The sequence below is a fragment of the Oncorhynchus keta genome, unplaced genomic scaffold, assembly GCF_023373465.1.
Source record: "Oncorhynchus keta strain PuntledgeMale-10-30-2019 unplaced genomic scaffold, Oket_V2 Un_contig_19446_pilon_pilon, whole genome shotgun sequence".
Taxonomy (NCBI): domain Eukaryota; kingdom Metazoa; phylum Chordata; class Actinopteri; order Salmoniformes; family Salmonidae; genus Oncorhynchus; species Oncorhynchus keta.
The window spans coordinates 57,501-78,838 of NW_026281482.1; the positions used below are offsets into that span (position 1 = coordinate 57,501).

The 21,338-nt window shown below is 37.5% G+C and overlaps 1 protein-coding gene across 1 annotated transcript in view; it reads left to right on the forward strand.

Annotated features, from left to right (window-relative positions):
* Positions 1–21,338, forward strand: part of LOC118382017 (copine-4) — a 119,561-nt gene that overhangs the window by 44,155 nt on the left and 54,068 nt on the right. The window contains exons 5-6 of the mRNA XM_052504507.1: positions 3,842–3,925; positions 4,010–4,099. Of these exons, the coding sequence (XP_052360467.1) occupies positions 3,842–3,925; positions 4,010–4,099 (174 nt within the window). The remainder of the gene's footprint in view (positions 1–3,841; positions 3,926–4,009; positions 4,100–21,338) is intronic.

The window sequence follows — 21,338 nt, forward strand, 5'->3', positions numbered from 1 at the left end:
TGTGTGTGTGTGTGTGTGTGTGTGTGTGTGTGTGTGTGTGTGTGTGTGTGTGTGTGTGTCCGCCTTCAACTGAAATAAGTTTTCCCTCACCACAGGTGCTAAAGTACATTATTCCAGCACTAAAATGCAAATAAGCATTCCATCTGCAGGGAGAAATGCAATCAATCAAAGCGATGTGCTCTTAACTTTCCTATCATTATCCTATCAGTAAGAATCGTGTTTATAAATGATTGATTTCGTCTTTTTGGAACTGCAGATTTATTCTGATCAGCAGGTGTTTTGAGAGAATTTTTCTCCTGGAACATCCAGTCAAGTTGATTGTAGTACTAGGATCAGACATCAGGTGTGCATAACCAGACCAGGATATATCATGACCATTGCTGGCCCCAATTCAAATCAAATCAAAGTGTATTTGTCACGTGTGCGAATACAACAGGTGTAGTAGACCTTACAGTGAAATGCTTACTTCCAAGCACTAACCAACAGTGCCATTTTTAAGTAAAAAATAGGTATTAGGTAAACAATAGATCGGTAAAGAAATTTGAAAAACAGTAAAATGACAGTGAAAATAACAGTAGCGAGGCTGTATACAGGGGTACAGAGTCCATGTGTGGGGGCACCGGATAGTCGGGCTAATTAAGGTAATATGTACATGTAGGTATAGTTAAAGTGACTATGCATAGATGATAAACAGAGAGTAGCAGCAGTGTAAAAAGTTGGTTGGTGATGTGGACACCAAGGAACTTGAAGCTCTCAACCTGCTCCACTATAGCCCCCTCGATGAGAATGAGGGCGTCCTCGGTCCTCCTTTTCCTGTAGTCCACAATCATCTCCTTTGTCTTGATTATATTGAGGGATAGGTTGTTATTCTGGTACCACCCGGCCAGGTGTCTCCCCATAGGCTGTCTCGTCGTTGTCGGTGATCAGGCCTAACACTGTTGTGTCGTCTGCAAACTTAATTATGGTGTTGGAGTCGTGTCTGGCCATGCAGTCGTGGGTGAACAGGGAGTACAGGAGGGGACTGAGCACACACCTCTGAGATGCTCCAGTATTGTGGATCAGTGTGGCATATGTGTTGCTACCTACCCTTACCACCTCTGGGCGGCCCGTCAGGAAGTCCAGGATCCAGTTGCAGAGGGAGGTGTTTAGTCCCAGGATCCTTAGCTTAGTGATGAGCTTTGAGGGCACTATGGTGTTGATCGCTGAGCTGTAGTCAATGAATAGTATTCTCACATAGCTGTTCCTTTTGTCCAGGTGGGAAAGGGCAGTGTGGAGTGCAATAGAGATTGCATCATCTGTGGATCTGTTTGAGCGGTATGCAAATTGGAGTGGGTCTAGGGTTTCTGGGATAATGGTGTTGATGTGAGCAATTACCAGCCGAGCACTCACGGCTACGGACTTGAGTGCTACGGGTCTGTAGTCAATTAGGCAGATTGCCTTCGTGTTCTTGGGCACAGAGACTATGGTGGTCTGCTTGAAACATGTTGGTATTAGAGACTCAATCAGGGACATGTTGAAAATGTCAGTGAAGACACCTGCCAGTTGGTCAGCACATGCCTTGCCAGCGGCCCCTTACTCACAACGGCTACCTCAGTGTTGCCTCAATGTTGCTTGCCTCGAAGCGAGCATAGAAGTGATTTAGCTCGTCTGGTAGGCTCGTGTCACTGGACAGCTCGCGGCTGTGCTTCCATTTGTAGTCTGTAATAGTTTGCAGGCCCTGCCACACCCGACGAGAATCGGAGCCGGTGTATTACGATTCAATTTTAGTCCTTTATTGGTGCTTTGCCTGTCTGATGGTTCGTTGCAGGGCATAGTAGGATTTCTTATAAGCTTCCAGGTTAGAGTTCCGCACCTACCCTTTAGCTCAGTGGGAATGTTGTCTGTAATCCATGGCTTCTGGTTGGGCTATGTATGTACTTTCACTGTGGGGACGACTTCCTCGATGCACTTATTGATAAAGCCAGTGACTGATGTGGTGTACTCCTGATGTACTCCTCAATGCCATCGGAAGAATCCCAGAACATGTTCCAGTCTGTGATAAGAAAACAGTCCTGTAGTTTAGCATCTGCTTCATCTGACTGCCTTTTAATAGACCGAGTCACTGGTGCTTCCTGCTTTAGTTTTTGCTTGTCGGCAGGAATCAGAAGGATAGAATTACGGTCAGATTTGCCAAAGGAGGGCGAGGGAAAGGTTTGTACGCGTCTCTGTGTGTGCCGTAAAGGTGATCTAGAATCCCCCCCCCCCTCTGGTTGACATTTAACATGCTGATAGAAATGAGGTAAAATGGATGAATGTTTCCCTGCATTAAAGTCCCCGGCCACTAGGAGCGCCGCTTCTGGGTGAGCAGTTTCCTGTTTGCTTATTACCTTATACAGCTGCCTGAGTGAGGTCTTAGTGCCAGCATCCATCTGTGGTGGTAAATAAACAGCCACAAAAATATAGATGAACACTATCATGAGATACTCCACTTCAGGCGAGCAAAATCTAGAGACTTCTTTAGATTTCGTGCACCAGCTGTTGTTTACTAATATACACAGACCACCCTCGTCTTCGGAGTGTGCTGTTCTGTCTAGCCGGTGCATGGTATATCCCACCAGTGTCACGACTCCTGAAGGTGGCTCCCTTTCCTGTTCGGGAGGCGCTCGGAGGTCGTCGTCACCGGCTACTAGCTGCCACTGATCCCTTTGCTCCCTTTTCTGTTTATTGGTTGCACCTGTGTTTAGTTTAGGTTAATTGGTTGGGCTTTATTTACCAGCCGGCCCGCCTGCTGGTTGTGCAGGATTATTTTCAGTGTACATGTGTACACGGCTGTATGTCACGGTTGTCCATGTGTTTGGATTTTGCTGGACTGTTTAAGTCCCCTGTGTTTGGGGCATTTGTTTGGGATGGCGTCTGTTCACCGTTGTGGTGCATTAAAAAGTAGGGCTACCTGAACTCTCTGCTTCCTGCGCCTGACTTCTTTCCCACTACACCCCAGGTGTTACAACCAGCTGAATGTTATCCATGTCGTCATTCAGACACGATTTGGTGAAACATAAGATATTACAGTTAATACTGATGGTAAGGGCAGATTTCCCACTCGCCGTTGACGGATCCTTACAAGGCACCCCGCCCTATATGCTCTATACCTGCGTCTCTTTCCAATGACGGGATTTTGGCCTTGCCGGGTGTCGGAAGTACATCCTGTGCGTCCTGCTTGTTGAAGAAATGCAATCTGCAATTTGACATTTCTACTTGTTGTTCAAAAGTGTTGAGAACAATCTGTGATTTTCTACTTCCCAGTGCTGCTCTTATTAGATAAGTCAAAGTACCAAGACGATTTGAAAGGCGTCTTAGCTGTATACTGTAACGAGTTACAACCTCAGGGTCTGGATTATTGTATGAGGTACAGTATTTCTTCAGCTAATTTAGCCGTTCAGGAGTTTTGGCACCCGTCTAGGGAGTTACCAGAGATAACCCTCCTACAGATTGCATCACAGCTCAGCTCTATGAATCAATGAACAGGAAGGAGAGACCAGCCTCACAGGAAGAGATATAGTGGCAGAGAGTTAGTTAGATGTCAGTACAGTATATTCTATGTGAAATATATATTCCATGTAGATTTCCTATACACATACAGGAGCGTTTGTAGGGGACCTCAGTGTTTTGTTGACTTTGATAAATGCATGAATTTGGACAACATGGCAACCATCTTCCTCACAACAACGTTAGGTATTTTATTGACCACTTTCACAGTTTTAGGGCCAAAGCGGTTGGGAGGGAAATATTGCAATCCCTCAGCATGGCATTAAGATGGTCGTTGATGTATTTCTGAAAGCCCACTGTGTATCTCTATGTGCAGGACTTTTTTAGCAAATCAGACCCTTTCCTGGAGATCTTCAGGATGAACGATGACGACACGCTACAGCTTGTGCACAGAACAGAGGTAAAACCAGCAGTCGTTTTGTTCAAACGGATCCATCCATTTACTTTAGCTTATTTACTTTTCTCTTTCCTGTTTCACTCACAGACTGTTATGAACAACCTTAACCCGGTGTGGAAAACCTTCAAGACTTCCCTGAATTCCCTCTGCAGTGGAGACCATGACCGGCCTCTAAAGGTATAGACGTGTGTGTCTGATTGTATGTATGTATGTGCTTGGCTCTATGTCTTCTTGCCAGTCCAGGGGACCTGATTGAGCACTTTTGCCACAGTAGTGGACTGACTGGCAGGTGAGCAATACTGATTTCAGCACCATGGCCTCAATCCTATAAGAGTTTTGTCTACTAGAGTCAGGAGGGAGGGCTAGACGAGGGAGGAAGCGGATTCTCTATAGCAGGGTATTCAACTCTTACCCCTGGTCTTCTGTTCTACTTGATAATTAATACCACCCACCTGGTGTCCCAGGTCTAAATCAGTTCCTGATTGGTCTCTCTCTCCTTCCCTCTATTCTTCATTTCCCCCTCTCCAGTCAATCAGTCCCTGATTAGAGGGGAACAATGTAAAAATGAACTGGCATCGAGGTCCAGAGTTGAGTTTGAGGGCTCTCTAGACGAGTCATTTGTGGCTTGGCCTGATCATACAGGACCAAGACGGGGGACATCTATTAGACCAGGGGAGTGGAAAGAGAGAGACTCTCAAACGCCCCGCCCCCACCACCTCTTTCCTCCCTCTCGTGTTCTCTTTCAGCCCCCACCACCTCTTTCCTCCCTCTCGTGTTCTCTTTCAGCCCCCACCACCTCTTTCCTCCCTCTCGTGTTCTCTTTCAGCCCCCACCACCTCTTTCCTCCCTCTCGTGTTCTCTTTCAGCCCCCACCACCTCTTTCCTCCCTCTCGTGTTCTCTTTCAGCCCCCACCACCTCTTTCCTCCCTCCCGTGTTCTCTTTCAGCCCCCACCACCTCTTTCCTCCCTCTCGTGTTCTCTTTCAGCCCCCACCACCTCTTTCCTCCCTCTCGTGTTCTCTTTCAGCCCCCACCACCTCTTTCCTCCCTCTCGTGTTCTCTTTCAGCCCCCACCACCTCTTTCCTCCCTCTCGTGTTCTCTTTCAGCCCCCACCACCTCTTTCCTCCCTCTCGTGTTCTCTTTCAGCCCCCACCACCTCTTTCCTCCCTCTCGTGTTCTCTTTCAGCCCCCACCACCTCTTTCCTCCCTCTCGTGTTCTCTTTCAGCCCCCACCACCTCTTTCCTCCCTCTCGTGTTCTCTTTCAGCCCCCACCACCTCTTTCCTCCCTCTCGTGTTCTCTTTCAGCCCCCACCACCTCTTTCCTCCCTCTCGTGTTCTCTTTCAGCCCCCACCACCTCTTTCCTCCCTCTCGTGTTCTCTTTCAGCCCCCACCACCTCTTTCCTCCCTCTCGTGTTCTCTTTCAGCCCCCACCACCTCTTTCCTCCCTCTCGTGTTCTCTTTCAGCCCCCACCACCTCTTTCCTCCCTCTCGTGTTCTCTTTCAGCCCCCACCACCTCTTTCCTCCCTCTCGTGTTCTCTTTCAGCCCCCACCACCTCTTCTTTCCTCCCTCTCGTGTTCTCTTTCAGCCCCCACCACCTCTTTCCTCCCTCCCTTCGTGTTCTCTTTCAGCCCCCACCACCTCTTTCCTCCCTCTCGTGTTCTCTTTCAGCCCCCACCACCTCTTTCCTCCCTCTCGTGTTCTCTTTCAGCCCCCACCACCTCTTTCCTCCCTCTCGTGTTCTCTTTCAGCCCCCACCACCTCTTTCCTCCCTCTCGTGTTCTCTTTCAGCCCCCACCACTCTTTCCTCCCCTCTTTCAGCCCCCACCACCTCTTTCCTCCCTCTCGTGTTCTCTTTCAGCCCCCACCACCTCTTTCCTCCCTCTCGTGTTCTCTTTCAGCCCCCACCACCTCTTTCCTCCCTCTCGTGTTCTCTTTCAGCCCCCACCACCTCTTTCCTCCCTCTCGTGTTCTCTTTCAGCCCCCACCACCTCTTTCCTCCCTCTCATGTTCTCTTTCAGCCCCCACCCCCTCCCCCCACCATGGTCCATCTTTCCCCTTTTCCCTCTGTGTGTGTGTGTGTGTGTGTGTGTGTGTGTGTGTGTGTGTGTGTGTGTGTGTGTGTGTGTGTGTGTGTGTGTGTGTGTGTGTGTGTGTGTGTGTGTGTGTGTGTGTGTGTGTGTGTGTGTGTGTGCTTGTTTGTGTGTGTGTGTATTATTGCCTGTTTCCCCCCTAACTCTCTGGCATTACTAAATCCTCAGTTAGTCTAATGAGCGCCTGAAAGGCCTGCTCTAAACAAATAAGACTTTTCATTAAACATTTAGGCACCAACAATGAGCTGCAGCAGTGTCTCATTGTGTTTAGGGGCACTGAGTCTCTCTTCTCTTTCTCCTCTCCACCCCTCTATTCTTCATTCCCTCCCTCCAGTCAAGGAGATGTGGTGCTGAGGTGGGAGGAGGTTAAGCCCTCGATGCCCCCACCCCCAACTCCTCCCACCTACTTCTTGTCCCAATCCCTCCATTTACCAATCACCCCTCCTCTCCATCCCAAGATTTCAATCAGCCCCAGTTGCCCCTCTTTAGGGGTATGAGTGATGAGGTCACTGTAGGGTTTTCATGGGGCCCCACCACCCCAGGGCAGGAAATGACATGGAGCTAAAGAGATCATTCACATGTAAACGTTGAAGGCTAAGAAACTGTCTGACCATATTGCTACCTAACTGCACCCCGGTATCAGCAAACCTTTTGAAATAAATATTCAAATTATACAGAGCCACTGCTTAACAACCAGTCAGAGTGAGTCTATGCTGTCTTGCCCACTAGCACCATAATAGTAGCCTCTAATAGTAACATCATAATAGTAGCATCATAATAGTAACATCATAATAGTAGCATCATAATAGTAACATCATAATAGTAGCCTCATAATACCATCATAATATTAACATCATAATAGTAGCATCATCGTAGTTCTCATAATAGTAACATCATAGCCCCATCATACCAGTTTCATAGTAGTAGCATCATAATCCCATCATAATAGTAACATCATAATAGTAACATCATAATAGCCCCATCATAGTAGTAGCATCTCTAGTAACATCATAATTCATCATAATAGTAGCCTCATAATAGTAACATCATAATAGTAACATCATAATAGTAGCATCATAATAGTAACATCATAATAGTAACATCATAGTCATCATAATAGTAGCCTCCATAATAGTAACATTATAATAGTAGCATCATAGTAGTAGCCTCATAATAGTTACATCATAATAGTAGTAGTTGCCTCATAATAGTCATCATAATAGTTTCATAATAGTAACATCATAATAGTAACATCATCTAGTTCCATCATAATAGTAACATCATAATAGTGTTCATAATAGTAGAATCATAATAGTAACATCATAATAGTAACATCATAATAGTAGCATCATAATAGTAACATCATAATAGTAGCATCATAATAGTAACATCATAATAGTAGCATCATAATAGTAGCCTCATAATAGTAAAATCATAATATTAGCCTCATAATAGTAGCCTCATAATAGTAACATCATAATAGTAGTATCATAGTAGTAGCCTCATAATAGTTACATCATAATAGTAGCATCATAATAGTAACATCAGAATAGTTGCTTCATAATAGTAACATCATAGTAGTAACATCAACATAGTAGAATCATAATAGCAGCATCATAATAGTAGAATCATAATAGTAGCATCATAATAGTAACATCATAATAGTAGAATCATAATAGTAGCATCATAATAGCAGCATCATAATAGTAGAATCATAATAGTAGCATCATAATAGTAGAATCATAATAGTAGCATCATAATAGTAGAATCATAATAGTAGCATCATAATAGTAGAATCATAATAGTAGAATCATAATAGTAGAATCATAATAGCAGAATCATAATAGTAGAATCATAATAATAGCATCATAATAGTAGAATCATAATAGCAGAATCATAATAGTAGAATCATAATAGTAGAATCATAATAGTAGAATCATAATAGTAGAATCATAATAGCAGAATCATAATAGTAGAATCATAATAGTAGCATCATAATAGTAGCATCATAATAGTAGCATCATAATAGTAGAATCATAAAAGTAGCATCATAATAGTAGCATCATAATAGTAGAATCATAAAAGTAGCATCATAATAGTAGGATCATAATAGTAACATCATAATAGTAACATCATAATAGTAGCATCATAATAGTAACATCATAATAGTAGAATCATAATAGTAGCATCATAATAGTAGCATCATAATAGTTGCTTCATAATAGTAACATCATAATAGTAACATCATAATAGTAGCATCATAATAGCAACATCATAATATTTGCTTCATAATAGTAACATCATAATAGTAGAATCATAATAGTAGCATCATAATAGTAGCCTAATAATAGTAACATCATAATAATATCATCATAATAGTAACATCATAATAATAGCATCATAATAGTAACATCATAATAGTAGCCTAATAATAGTAACATCATAATAGTAGCATCATAAGAGTAACATCATAATAGTAGCCTAATAATAGTGACATCATAATAGTAGCATCATAATAGTTGCTTCATAATAGTTGCCTCATAATAGTAACATCATAATAGTAGCATTATAACAGATGCCTCATAATAGTAACATCATAGTAGTAGCATTATAACAGATGCCTCATAATAGTAACATCATAGTAGTAACATCATAATAGTTGCTTCATAATAGTGACATCATAATAGTAGCCTAATAATAGTGACATCATAATAGTAGCCTAATAATAGTGACATCATAATAGTAGCATCATAATAGTTGCTTCATAATAGTTGCCTCATAATAGTAACATCATAATAGTAGCCTAATAATAGTAACATCATAATAGTAGCCTAATAATAGTAACATCATAATAGTAGCCTAATAATAGTAACATCATAATAGTAGCCTAATAATAGTAACATCATAATAGTAGCATCATAAGAGTAACATCATAATAGTAGCCTAATAATAGTAACATCATAATAGTAGCATCATAAGAGTAACATCATAATAGTAGCCTAATAATAGTGACATCATAATAGTAGCCTCATAATAGTAACATCATAATAGTAGCCTAATAATAGTAACATCATAATAGTAGCATCATAAGAGTAACATCATAATAGTAGCCTAATAATAGTGACATCATAATAGTAGCATCATAATAGTTGCTTCATAATAGTTGCCTCATAATAGTAACATCATAATAGTAGCATTATAACAGATGCCTCATAATAGTAACATCATAGTAGTAGCATTATAACAGATGCCTCATAATAGTAACATCATAGTAGTAACATCATAATAGTTGCTTCATAATAGTGACATCATAATAGTAGCCTAATAATAGTGACATCATAATAGTAGCCTAATAATAGTGACATCATAATAGTAGCATCATAATAGTTGCTTCATAATAGTTGCCTCATAATAGTAACATCATAATAGTAGCATTATAACAGATGCCTCATAATAGTAACATCATAGTAGTAGCATTATAACAGATGCCTCATAATAGTAACATCATAGTAGTAACATCATAATAGTTGCTTCATAATAGTGACATCATAATAGTAGCCTAATAATAGTGACATCATAATAGTAGCATCATAATAGTTGCTTCATAATAGTTGCCTCATAATAGTAACATCATAATAGTAGCATTATAACAGATGCCTCATAATAGTAACATCATAGTAGTAGCATTATAACAGATGCCTCATAATAGTAACATCATAATAGTAACATCATAATAGTTGCTTCATAATAGTTGCCTCATAATAGTAACATCATAATAGTAGCATCATAAGAGTAACATCATAATAGTAACATCATAATAGTAGCCTCATAATAGTAACATCATAATAGTAGCCTCATAATAGTAACATCATAATAGTAGCCTAATAATAGTAACATCATAATAGTAGCCTAATAATAGTAACATCATAATAGTAGCCTAATAATAGTAACATCATAATAATAGCATCATAATAGTAACATCATAATAGTAGCCTCATAATAGTAACATCATAATAGTAGTAGTAACATCATAATAGTAGCCTAATAATAGTAACATCATAATAGTAGCCTAATAATAGTAACATCATAATAATAGCATCATAATAGTAACATCATAATAGTAGCATCATAATAGTAACATCATAATAGTAGCCTAATAATAGTAACATCATAATAGTAGCATCATAGTAACATCATAATAGTAGAATAATAATAGTAACATCATAATAGTAGCATCATAATAGTAACATAATAATAGTAAGTAACATCATAAGCATCATAATAGTAACATCATAATAGTTGCCTCATAATAGTAACATCATAATAGTAGTCTCATAGTAACATCATAATAGTTGCCTCATAGTAGTAACATCATAATAGTTGCCTCATAATAGTAAGATCATAATAGTAGTCTCATAATAGTAACATCATAATAGTAGCCTCATAATAGTAACATCATAATAGTAGTCTCATAATAGTAACATCATAATAGTAGCCTCATAGTAGTAACATCATAATAGTAACATCATAATAGTTGCCTCATAATAGTAGTCTCATAGTAGTAACATCATAATAGTAGCCTCATAGTAGTAACATCATAATAGTAGCCTCATAGTAGTAACATCATAATAGTAGCCTCATAGTAGTAACATCATAATAGTAGCCTCATAGTAGTAACATCATAATAGTAACATCATAATAGTTGCCTCATAATAGTAACATCATAATAGTAAATCATAATAGTTGCCTCATAGTAGTAACATCATAATAGTAGAATCATAAGTAGCCTAATAAATCATAATATAATAGAATCATAATAGTAAATCATAATAGTTGCCTCATAATAGTAACATCATAATAGTTGAATCATAATAGTAACATCATAATAGTAACATCATAATAGTAGCATCATAATAGTAGAATAACATCATAATAGTAGCATCATAATAGTAACATCATAATAGTAGAGTATCATCATAATAGTAACATCATAATAGTAGCATCATAATAGTAACATCATAATAGTAACATCATAATAGTTGCCTCATAGTAGTAACATCATAATAGTAACATCATAATAGTAGCTCATAATAGTAACATCATAATAATAGCATCATAATAGTAACATCATAATAGTTGCCTCATAATAGTAACATCATAATAGTTGCCTCATAATAGTAACATCATAATAGTAACATCATAATAGTAGCATCATAATAGTAACATCATAATAATAGTAGTAACATCATAATAGTTGCCTCTAGTAGCCTAATAATAGTAACATCATAATAATAGCATCATAATAGTAACATCATAATAGTTGCCTCATAATAGTAACATCATAATAATAGTAACATCATAATAGTAACATCATAATAGTAGCATCATAATAGTAACATCATAATAATTGCCTCATAATAGTAACATCATAATAGTAGTCTCATAATAGTAACATCATAATAGCCTCATAATAGTAACATCATAAATAGTCTCATAATAGTAACATCATAATAGTTGCCTCATAATAGTAACATCATAATAGTAGTCTAATAATAGTAACATCATAATAGTAGCATCATAATAGTAACATCATAATAGTTGCCTCATAATAGTAACATCATAATAGTAGTCTCATAATAGTAACATCATAATAGTTGCCTCATAATAGTAACAGTTGCCTCATAATAGTAACATCATAATAGTTGCTTCATAATAGTAACATCATAATTGTCTCATAATAGTAACATCATAATAGTTGCCTCATAATAGTAACATCATAATAGTAGCCTAATAATAGTAACATCATAATAGTAGCCTAATAATAGTAACATCATAATAGTAGTAACCATAATAATAGCATCATAATAGTAACATCATAATAGTAACATCATAATAATAGCATCATAATAGTAACATCATAATAGTAGCCTCATAATAGTAACATCATAATAGTAGTCTAATAATAGTAACATCATAATAGTTGCCTCTAATAATAGTAACATCATAATAGTAGCCTAATAATAGTAACATCATAACAATAATAGCCTCATAATAGTAACATCATAATAGTAACATCATAATAGTAATAATAGTAACATCATAATAGTAACCTAATAATAGTAACATCATAATAGTAGCCTAATAATAGTAACATCATAATAGTAGCCTCATAATAGTAACATCATAATAGTAGCCTCATAATAGTAACATCATAATAGTAGCCTAATAATAGTAACATCATAATAGTAGCCTAATAATAGTAACATCATAATAGTAGCCTAATAATAGTAACATCATAATAGTAGAATAACATATAAAGTAGCCTCATAGTAGTAACATCATAATAGTAGCCTCATAGTAGTAACATCATAAATAGCCTCATATAGTAACATCATAATAGTAGCCTCATAGTAGTAACATCATAATAGTAACATCATAATAGTTGCCTCATAATAGTAACATCATAATAGTAAATCATAATAGTTGCCTCATAGTAGTAACATCATAATAGTAACATCATAATAGTAATAATAGTAACATCATAATAATAGTCATCATAATAGTAACATCATAATAATAGTAACATCAGTAACAATAGTAGTAACATCATAATAGTAACATCTAAGTTGCCTAATAGTAACATCATAATAGTAACATCATAAAGTAACATCATAATAGTAACATCATAATAGTTGCTCTAATAATAGTAACATCATAATAGTAGCCTCATAATAGTAACATCATAATAGTAACATCATAACAGATAGTCTCATAATAGTAACATCATAATAGTTGCCTCATAGTAGTAACATCATAATAGTTGCCTCATAATAGTAACATCATAATAGTAGCCTCATAATAGTAACATCATAATAGTAGCCTCATAATAGTAACATCATAATAGTAGTCTCATAATAGTAACATCATAATAGTTGCCTCATAATAGTAACATCATAATAGTAGTCTCATAATAGTAACATCATAATAGTTGCCTAATAATAGTAACATCATAATAGTCTCATAATAGTAACATCATAATAGTAGCCTCATAATAGTAACATCATAATAGTTAGCCTAATAATAGTAACATCATAATAGTAGCCTAATAATAGTAACATCATAATAGTAGCCTAATAATAGTAACATCATAATAATAGCATCATAATAGTAACATCATAATAATAGCATCATAATAGTAACATCATAATAGTAGCCTAATAATAGTAACATCATAATAGTAGCATCATAATAGTAACATCATAATAGTAGCCTCATAGTAGTAACAATAATAGTAACATCATAATAGTAGTCTCATAATAGTTGCCTCATAGTAGTAACATCATAATAATAGCATCATAATAGTAACATCATAATAATAGCATCATAATAGTAACATCATAATAGTACATCATAATAGTAACATCATAATAGTAGCATCTAATAGTAACATCATAATAGTAGCCTCATAATAGTAACATCATAATAGTAGCCTCATAGTAGTAACATCATAATAGTTGCCTCATAGTAGTAACATCATAATAGTTGCCTCATAATAGTAACATCATAATAGTTGCCTCATAGTAGTAACATCATAATAGTAGCCTCATAGTAGTAACATCATAATAGTAGCTCATAGTAGTAACATCATAATAGTAGTAGTAACATCATAATAGTAGCCTCATAGTAGTAACATCATAATAGTAGCATAACATCATAATAGTAGCCTAATGGTAACATCATAATAGTAGCATCATAGTAGTAACATCATAATGGTAGCATCATAATAGTAACATCATAATAGTAGCATCATAATAATGGTAACATCATAATAGTAACATCATAATAGTTGCCTCATAGTAGTAACATCATAATAGTAACATCATAATAGTAGCCTAATAATAGTAACATCATAATAGTAGTAACTAATAATAGTAACATCATAATAGTAGCATCATAATAGTAACATCATAATAATAGCATCATAATAGTAACATCATAATAGTAGCCTCATAGTAGTAACATCATAATAGTAACATCATAATAGTAACATCATAATAGTAACATCATAATAGTTGCCTCATAGTAGTAACATCATAATAGTAACATCATAATAGTTGCCTCATAATAGTAACATCATAATAGTAGTCTCATAATAGTAACATCATAATAGTTGCCTCATAGTAGTAACATCATAATAGTTGCCTCATAATAGTAACATCATAATAGTAGTCTCATAATAGTAACATCATAATAGTAGTCTCATAATAGTAACATCATAATAGTAGCCTCATAATAGTAACATCATAATAGTAGTCTCATAATAGTAACATCATAATAGTTGCCTCATTGTAGTAACATCATAATAGTAGCACCATGATAGTAGACCATAATGGTAGCATCAAATAGTAGCATCATAATAGTAGCATAATAATAGTAGACCGTAATGGTAGCATCATAATAGTAGCATAATAATAGTAGACCATAATGGTAGCATCATAATGGTAGCATCATAATGTAGCACATAATGGTAGCATCATAATGGTAGACCATAATGGTAGCATCATACTAGTAGCACATAATGGTAGCATCATAATAGTAGACCATAATGGTAGCATCATAATGGTAGACCATAATGGTAGCATCATAATAGTAGACCATAATTTAGCATCATAATAGTAGCATCATAATAGTAGATCATAATGGTAGCATCATAATGGTAGCATCGTAATAGTAGACCAGAATGTAGCATCATAATAGTAGCATAATAATAGTAGATCATAATGGTAGACCATAATGGTAGCATCATAATGGTAGCATCATAATAGTAGATCATAATGGTAGCATCATAATAGTAGATCATAATGGTAGCATCATAATAGTAGATCATAATGGTAGCATCATAATAGTAGAGCATAATGGTAGCATCATAATAGTAGACCATAATGGTAGCATCATAATGGTAGCATCATAATAGTAGATCATAATGGTAGCATCAAAATGGTAGACAATAATAATAGCATCATAATAGTAACATCATAATAGTAGCCTAATAATAGTAACATCATAATAGTAGCATCATAAGAGTAACATCATAATAGTAGCCTAATAATAGTAACATCATAATAGTAGCATCATAAGAGTAACATCATTATAATGTAGTAACATCATAATAGTTGCTTCTAATAATAGTAACATCATAATAGTAGCATCATAAGAGTAACATCATAATAGTAGCCTAATAATAGTAACATCATAATAGTAACATCATAATAGTAGCATTATAACATCATAATAGTAACATCATAATAGTTGCTTCATAATAGTTGCCTCATAATAGTAACATCATAATAGTAGCATCATAATAGTTAGCATCTTCATAATAGTTGCTTCATAATAGTAACATCATAATAAGAGTAACATCATAAGTAGTTGCTTCATAATAGTTGCCTAGTTGCCTCATAATAGTAACATCATAATAGTAGCATCATAAGAGTAACATCATAATAGTAACATCATAATAGTAGCCTCATAATAGTAACATCATAATAGTAGCCTCATAATAGTAACATCATAATAGTAGCCTAATAATAGTAACATCATAATAGTAGCCTAATAATAGTAACATCATAATAGTAGCCTAATAATAGTAACATCATAATAATAGCATCATAATAGTAACATCATAATAGTAGCCTCATAATAGTAACATCATAATAGTAGCCTAATAATAGTAACATCATAATAGTAGCCTAATAATAGTAACATCATAATAGTAGCCTAATAATAGTAACATCATAATAATAGCATCATAATAGTAACATCATAATAATAGCATCATAATAGTAACATCATAATAGTAGCCTAATAATAGTAACATCATAATAGTAGCATCATAAGAGTAACATCATAATAGTAGCCTAATAATAGTAACATCATAATAGTAGCATCATAAGAGTAACATCATAATAATAGCATCATAATAGTAACATCATAATAGTAACATCATAATAGTAGCATCATAATAGTAACATCATAATAGTTGCCTCATAATAGTAACATCATAATAGTAGTCTCATAATAGTAACATCATAATAGTTGCCTCATAATAGTAACATCATAATAGTAGTCTCATAATAGTAACATCATAATAGTAGCCTAATAATAGTGACATCATAATAGTAACATCATAATAGTTGCCTCATAATAGTAACATCATAATAGTAGTCTCATAATAGTAACATCATAATAGTTGCCTCATAATAGTAACATCATAATAGTAACATCATAATAGTAACATCATAATAGTTGCCTCATTGTAGTAACATCATAATAGTAGCACCATGATAGTAGACCATAATGGTAGCATCAAATAGTAGCATCATAATAGTAGCATAATAATAGTAGACCGTAATGGTAGCATCATAATAGTAGCATAATAATAGTAGACCATAATGGTAGCATCATAATGGTAGCATCATAATGTAGCACATAATGGTAGCATCATAATGGTAGACCATAATGGTAGCATCATACTAGTAGCACATAATGGTAGCATCATAATAGTAGACCATAATGGTAGCATCATAATGGTAGACCATAATGGTAGCATCATAATAGTAGACCATAATTTAGCATCATAATAGTAGCATCATAATAGTAGATCATAATGGTAGCATCATAATGGTAGCATCGTAATAGTAGACCAGAATGTAGCATCATAATAGTAGCATAATAATAGTAGATCATAATGGTAGACCATAATGGTAGCATCATAATGGTAGCATCATAATAGTAGATCATAATGGTAGCATCATAATAGTAGATCATAATGGTAGCATCATAATAGTAGATCATAATGGTAGCATCATAATAGTAGAGCATAATGGTAGCATCATAATAGTAGACCATAATGGTAGCATCATAATGGTAGCATCATAATAGTAGATCATAATGGTAGCATCAAAATGGTAGACCATAATGGTAGCATCATAATAGTAGACCATAATGGTAGCATCATAATGGTAGCATCATAATAGTAGATCATAATGGTAGCATCATAATGGTAGACCATAATGGTAGCATCATAATAGTAGATCATAATGGTAGCATCAAAATGGTAGACCATAATGGTAGCATCATAATAGTAGACCATAACGGTAGCATCATAATAATAGCATCATAGGGGTAGCTCATTTAGAACGTCAGGGAACGCTATATTTGAAGCACGGCTAGTAATGGTGACTATTGGACCCAACGGTGTTATTGCTGGAAAGTACAGACACATCATCGAGCAGCAAAGAGCATTGTTCCCAACAACCATCAATAGACAGATAATATTCAGCCATACCCTCCTAACGAAGACCTTTGCCAGCCAGGGCTATCTAAAAGTCATGCTGAATTATACAAATCTGTGGAATAGAACGGTCAGCTAAACTAACACATTGTGACAGTATGTAAATGCTTAGAAAGGAGGGTGGTAGGACCTATCTCTTCCTTTGGGTCTCAGTCATCATCTTATTGAAATGTGGAAGTTCTTTGAAGTTCTTTAGTAATTTCAACTGCACACTTGAGTTGAGAATATCTATAATCCATACAGTAGATGATGTCAGTGTTCTGATATCGAAGCAGAGATTCCATATGACCCAGCTCTTCTAGTTCTGTCTAGTTAATGAGGGAAGCTAATGGTTTTGGATGAAAGTCCCGCCCTCCCCTTCAACCCTCTGCCTCCTGAATATCACTTCTTGTTAACTGGACAGCTACCCAATTGGTTGAGCCTTTCACCAGAGGAAAAGAGAGTCGTGTAGAAAAGACACCAATTTAGCCCTCCTTGCCAAGCCCAATGAGGAGTCTCACCGTGTGCCTGGTGGGGTATCTGGATGGAGCTGAGAGACAGGGCCTTTAAAGGGAATGACCCTCTTGTCCTTGCAGTATTCATGGTTACTTAAGGAGGGAAAGTGGGGTTGCTGTGGAGAGAGATGCGGATGGCTGACAAGCATGTGTCAAAGTCCTTCTGATCCCCTTAATCCAGTGTCAGATTTCCATTCCATAATATCCACTTAAGCATGACCGAGTGTGTGTGGGCTGTGGATGGATATGTGTTAGGTGTGTGGATGGGTGGATATGTGTTAGGTGTGTGGATGGATGTGTGTTAGGTGTGTGGATGGATGTGTGTTAGGGGTGTGGATGGATGTGTGTTAGGTGTGTGGATGGGTGGATATGTGTTAGGTGTGTGGGTGGGTGGATATGTGTTAGGTGTGTGGATGGATGTGTGTTAGGGGTGTGGATGGATGTGTGTTAGGTGTGTGGATGGGTGGATATGTGTTAGGTGTGTGGATGGATGTGTGTTAGGTGTGTGGATGGATGTGTGTTAGGTGTGTGGATGGATGTGTGTTAGGTGTGTGGATGGATGTGTGTTAGGTGTGTGGATGGATGTGTGTTAGGTGTGTGGATGGGTGTGTGTTAGGTGTGTGGATGGATGTGTGTTAGGTGTGGATGGGTGGATATGTGTTAGGTGTGTGGATGGATGTGTGTTAGGTGTGTGGATGGATATGTGTTAGGTGTGTGGATGGGTGGATATGTGTTAGGTGTGTGGATGGATGTGTGTTAGGTGTGTGGATGGGTGTGTGTTAGGTGTGTGGATGGATGTGTGTTAGGTGTGTGGATGGATGTGTGTTAGGTGTGTGGATGGATGTGTGTTAGGTGTGTGGATGGATGTGTGTTAGGTGTGTGGATGGATATGTGTTAGGTGTGTGGATGGATGTGTTAGGTGTGTGGATGGATGTGTGTTAGGTGTGTGGATGGATGTGTGTTAGGTGTGTGGATGGATGTGTGTTAGGTGTGTGGATGGATGTGTGTTAGGTGTGTGGATGGGTGGATATGTGTTAGGTGTGTGGATGGATGTGTGTTAGGGGTGTGGATGGATATGTGTTAGGGGTGTGGATGGATATGTGTTAGGTGTGTGGATGGATGTGTGTTAGGGGTGTGGATGGATGTGTGTTAGGTGTGTGGATGGATGTGTGTTAGGTGTGTGGATGGATGTGTGTTAGAGTGTGTGGATTAGGGGTGTGGTGGATATGTATTGGATGTGGATGGATATGTGTTAGGGGTGTGGATGGATATGTGTTAGGGGTGTGGATGGATATGTGTTAGGTGTGTGGATGGATGTGTGTTAGGGTGTGGATGGATATGTGTGGGTTTAGAGTAGGTGTGTGGATGGATATGTGTTAGGGGTGTGGATGGATATGTGTTAGGGTGTGGATGTGGATGGATATGTGTTAGGTGTGTGGATGGATATGTGTTAGTGTGTGGATGGATGTGTGTTAAAGTGTGGGTGGGTTGATATGTGTTAGGTGTGGATGGATATGTGTTAGGGGTGTGAATGGATATGTGTTAGGGGTGTGGATGGATATGTGTTAGGGAAGTGTGGATGATATGTGTTAGGTGTGTAGATGGATATATGTTAGGTGTGGGTAGGTGATATGTGTTAGAGTGTGTGGTGAAGTGAATATGTGTTAGAGTGTGTGGATGGATATGTGTTAAAAGTGTGTGGATGGATGTGTGTTAGGTGTAATAGGTGGGTGAATATGTGTTAGGTGTGTGGATGGATATGTGTTAGGGGTGTGGATGAATATGTGTTAAAGTGTGGATGGATATGTGTTAGAGTGTGTAGATGGATATGTGTTAGGGTGTGGATGGATATGTGTTAGGTGTGTGGGTGGGTGGATATGTGTTAGGTGTGTGGGTAGGTGGATATGTGTTAGGTGTGTGGATGGATATGTGTTAGAGTGTGTGGATGGATGTGTGTTAGGGGTGTGGATGGATATGTGTTAGGGGTGTGGGTGGGTGATATGTGTTAGGGGTGTGGATGGACATGTGTTAAGGGGTGTGGATGAATATGTGTTAGGGGTGTGGATGGATATGTGTTAGGGGTGTGGATGAATGGATGTGTGTTAGGAGGTAATAGGTAGGTAGATGTGTGTTAAAGTGTGGATGAATGATATGTGTTAGGTGTGTGGATGGATATGTGTTAGGGGTGTGGATGGATATGTGTTAGGTGTGTGGATAGATAGATGTAATATTAGTGTATGAGATGGATATATTAGTGTTAGGTAATGATAGATGGATGTGTGTTAGATGTGTGGATGATGTGTGTTAGGTGTGTGGATAGGTGAATATGTGTTAAGTGTGTGGATGAATATATGTTAGGTGTGTGGATGGATGTGTGTTAGGGGTGTAGATGATATATGTTAGGGGTAATAGATGGATATATGTTAGGGTGTGGATGGATATGTGTTAGGTGTGTGGATGGATATGTGTTAGGGGTGTGGATGGATATGTGTTAGGGGTGTGGATGGATATGTGTTAGGGGTGTGGATGGATATGTGTTAGGTGTGTGGATGGATATGTGTTAGGGGTGTGGATGGATATGTGTTAGGTGTGTGGATGGATATGTGTTAGGGGTGTGGATGGGTGGATGTGTTAGGTGTTAGGGGTGTGGATGGATATGTGTTAGGGGTGTGGATGGGTGGATGTGTGTTAGGGGTGTGGATGGATATGTGTTAGGTGTGTGGATGGATATGTGTTAGGGGTGTGGATGGATATGTGTTAGGGGTGTGGATGGGTGGATATGTGTTAGGTGTGTGGATGGATATGTGTTAGGGGTGTGGATGGATATGTGTTAGGGGTGTGGATGGATATGTGTTAGGTGTGTGGATGGATATGTATTAGTGTGTGGATGGATATGTGTTAGGTGTGGATGAATATGTATTAGGTGTGTGGATGGATGTGTGTTAAAGTGTAGATGGATATGTGTTAGAAGTGTGTGGATGGATATGTGTTAGGTGTGTGGATGAATATATGTTAGGGGTTGGATGGGTGCGGACGGATGTGTTAGGTGTGTAGATGGGTGGATGTGTGTTAGGGGTGTGGATGGATATGTGTTAGGTGTGTGGATGGATATGTGTTAGGTGTGTGAATGGATATATGTTAGGGGTGTGGATAGATATGTGTTAGGGTGTAGATAGTGGAGTGTGTTAGAAGTGTGGATGGATATGTGTTAGGTGTGTGGATGGATATGTGTTAGGGGTGTGGATGGATATGTGTTAGGTGGGTGGGTGGATATATGTTAGGTGTGTGGAGGTAGATATGTGTTAAAGTGTGTGGATGGATATGTGTTAGGTGTGTGGATGGATATGTGTTAGGTGTGTGGATGGACATGTGTTAGGGGTGTGGATGGATATATGTTAGGGGTGTGGATGGAATATGTGTTAGGTGTGGATAGGTGGATGTGTGTTAGGGGTGTGGGTGGGTGGATGTGTTAGGG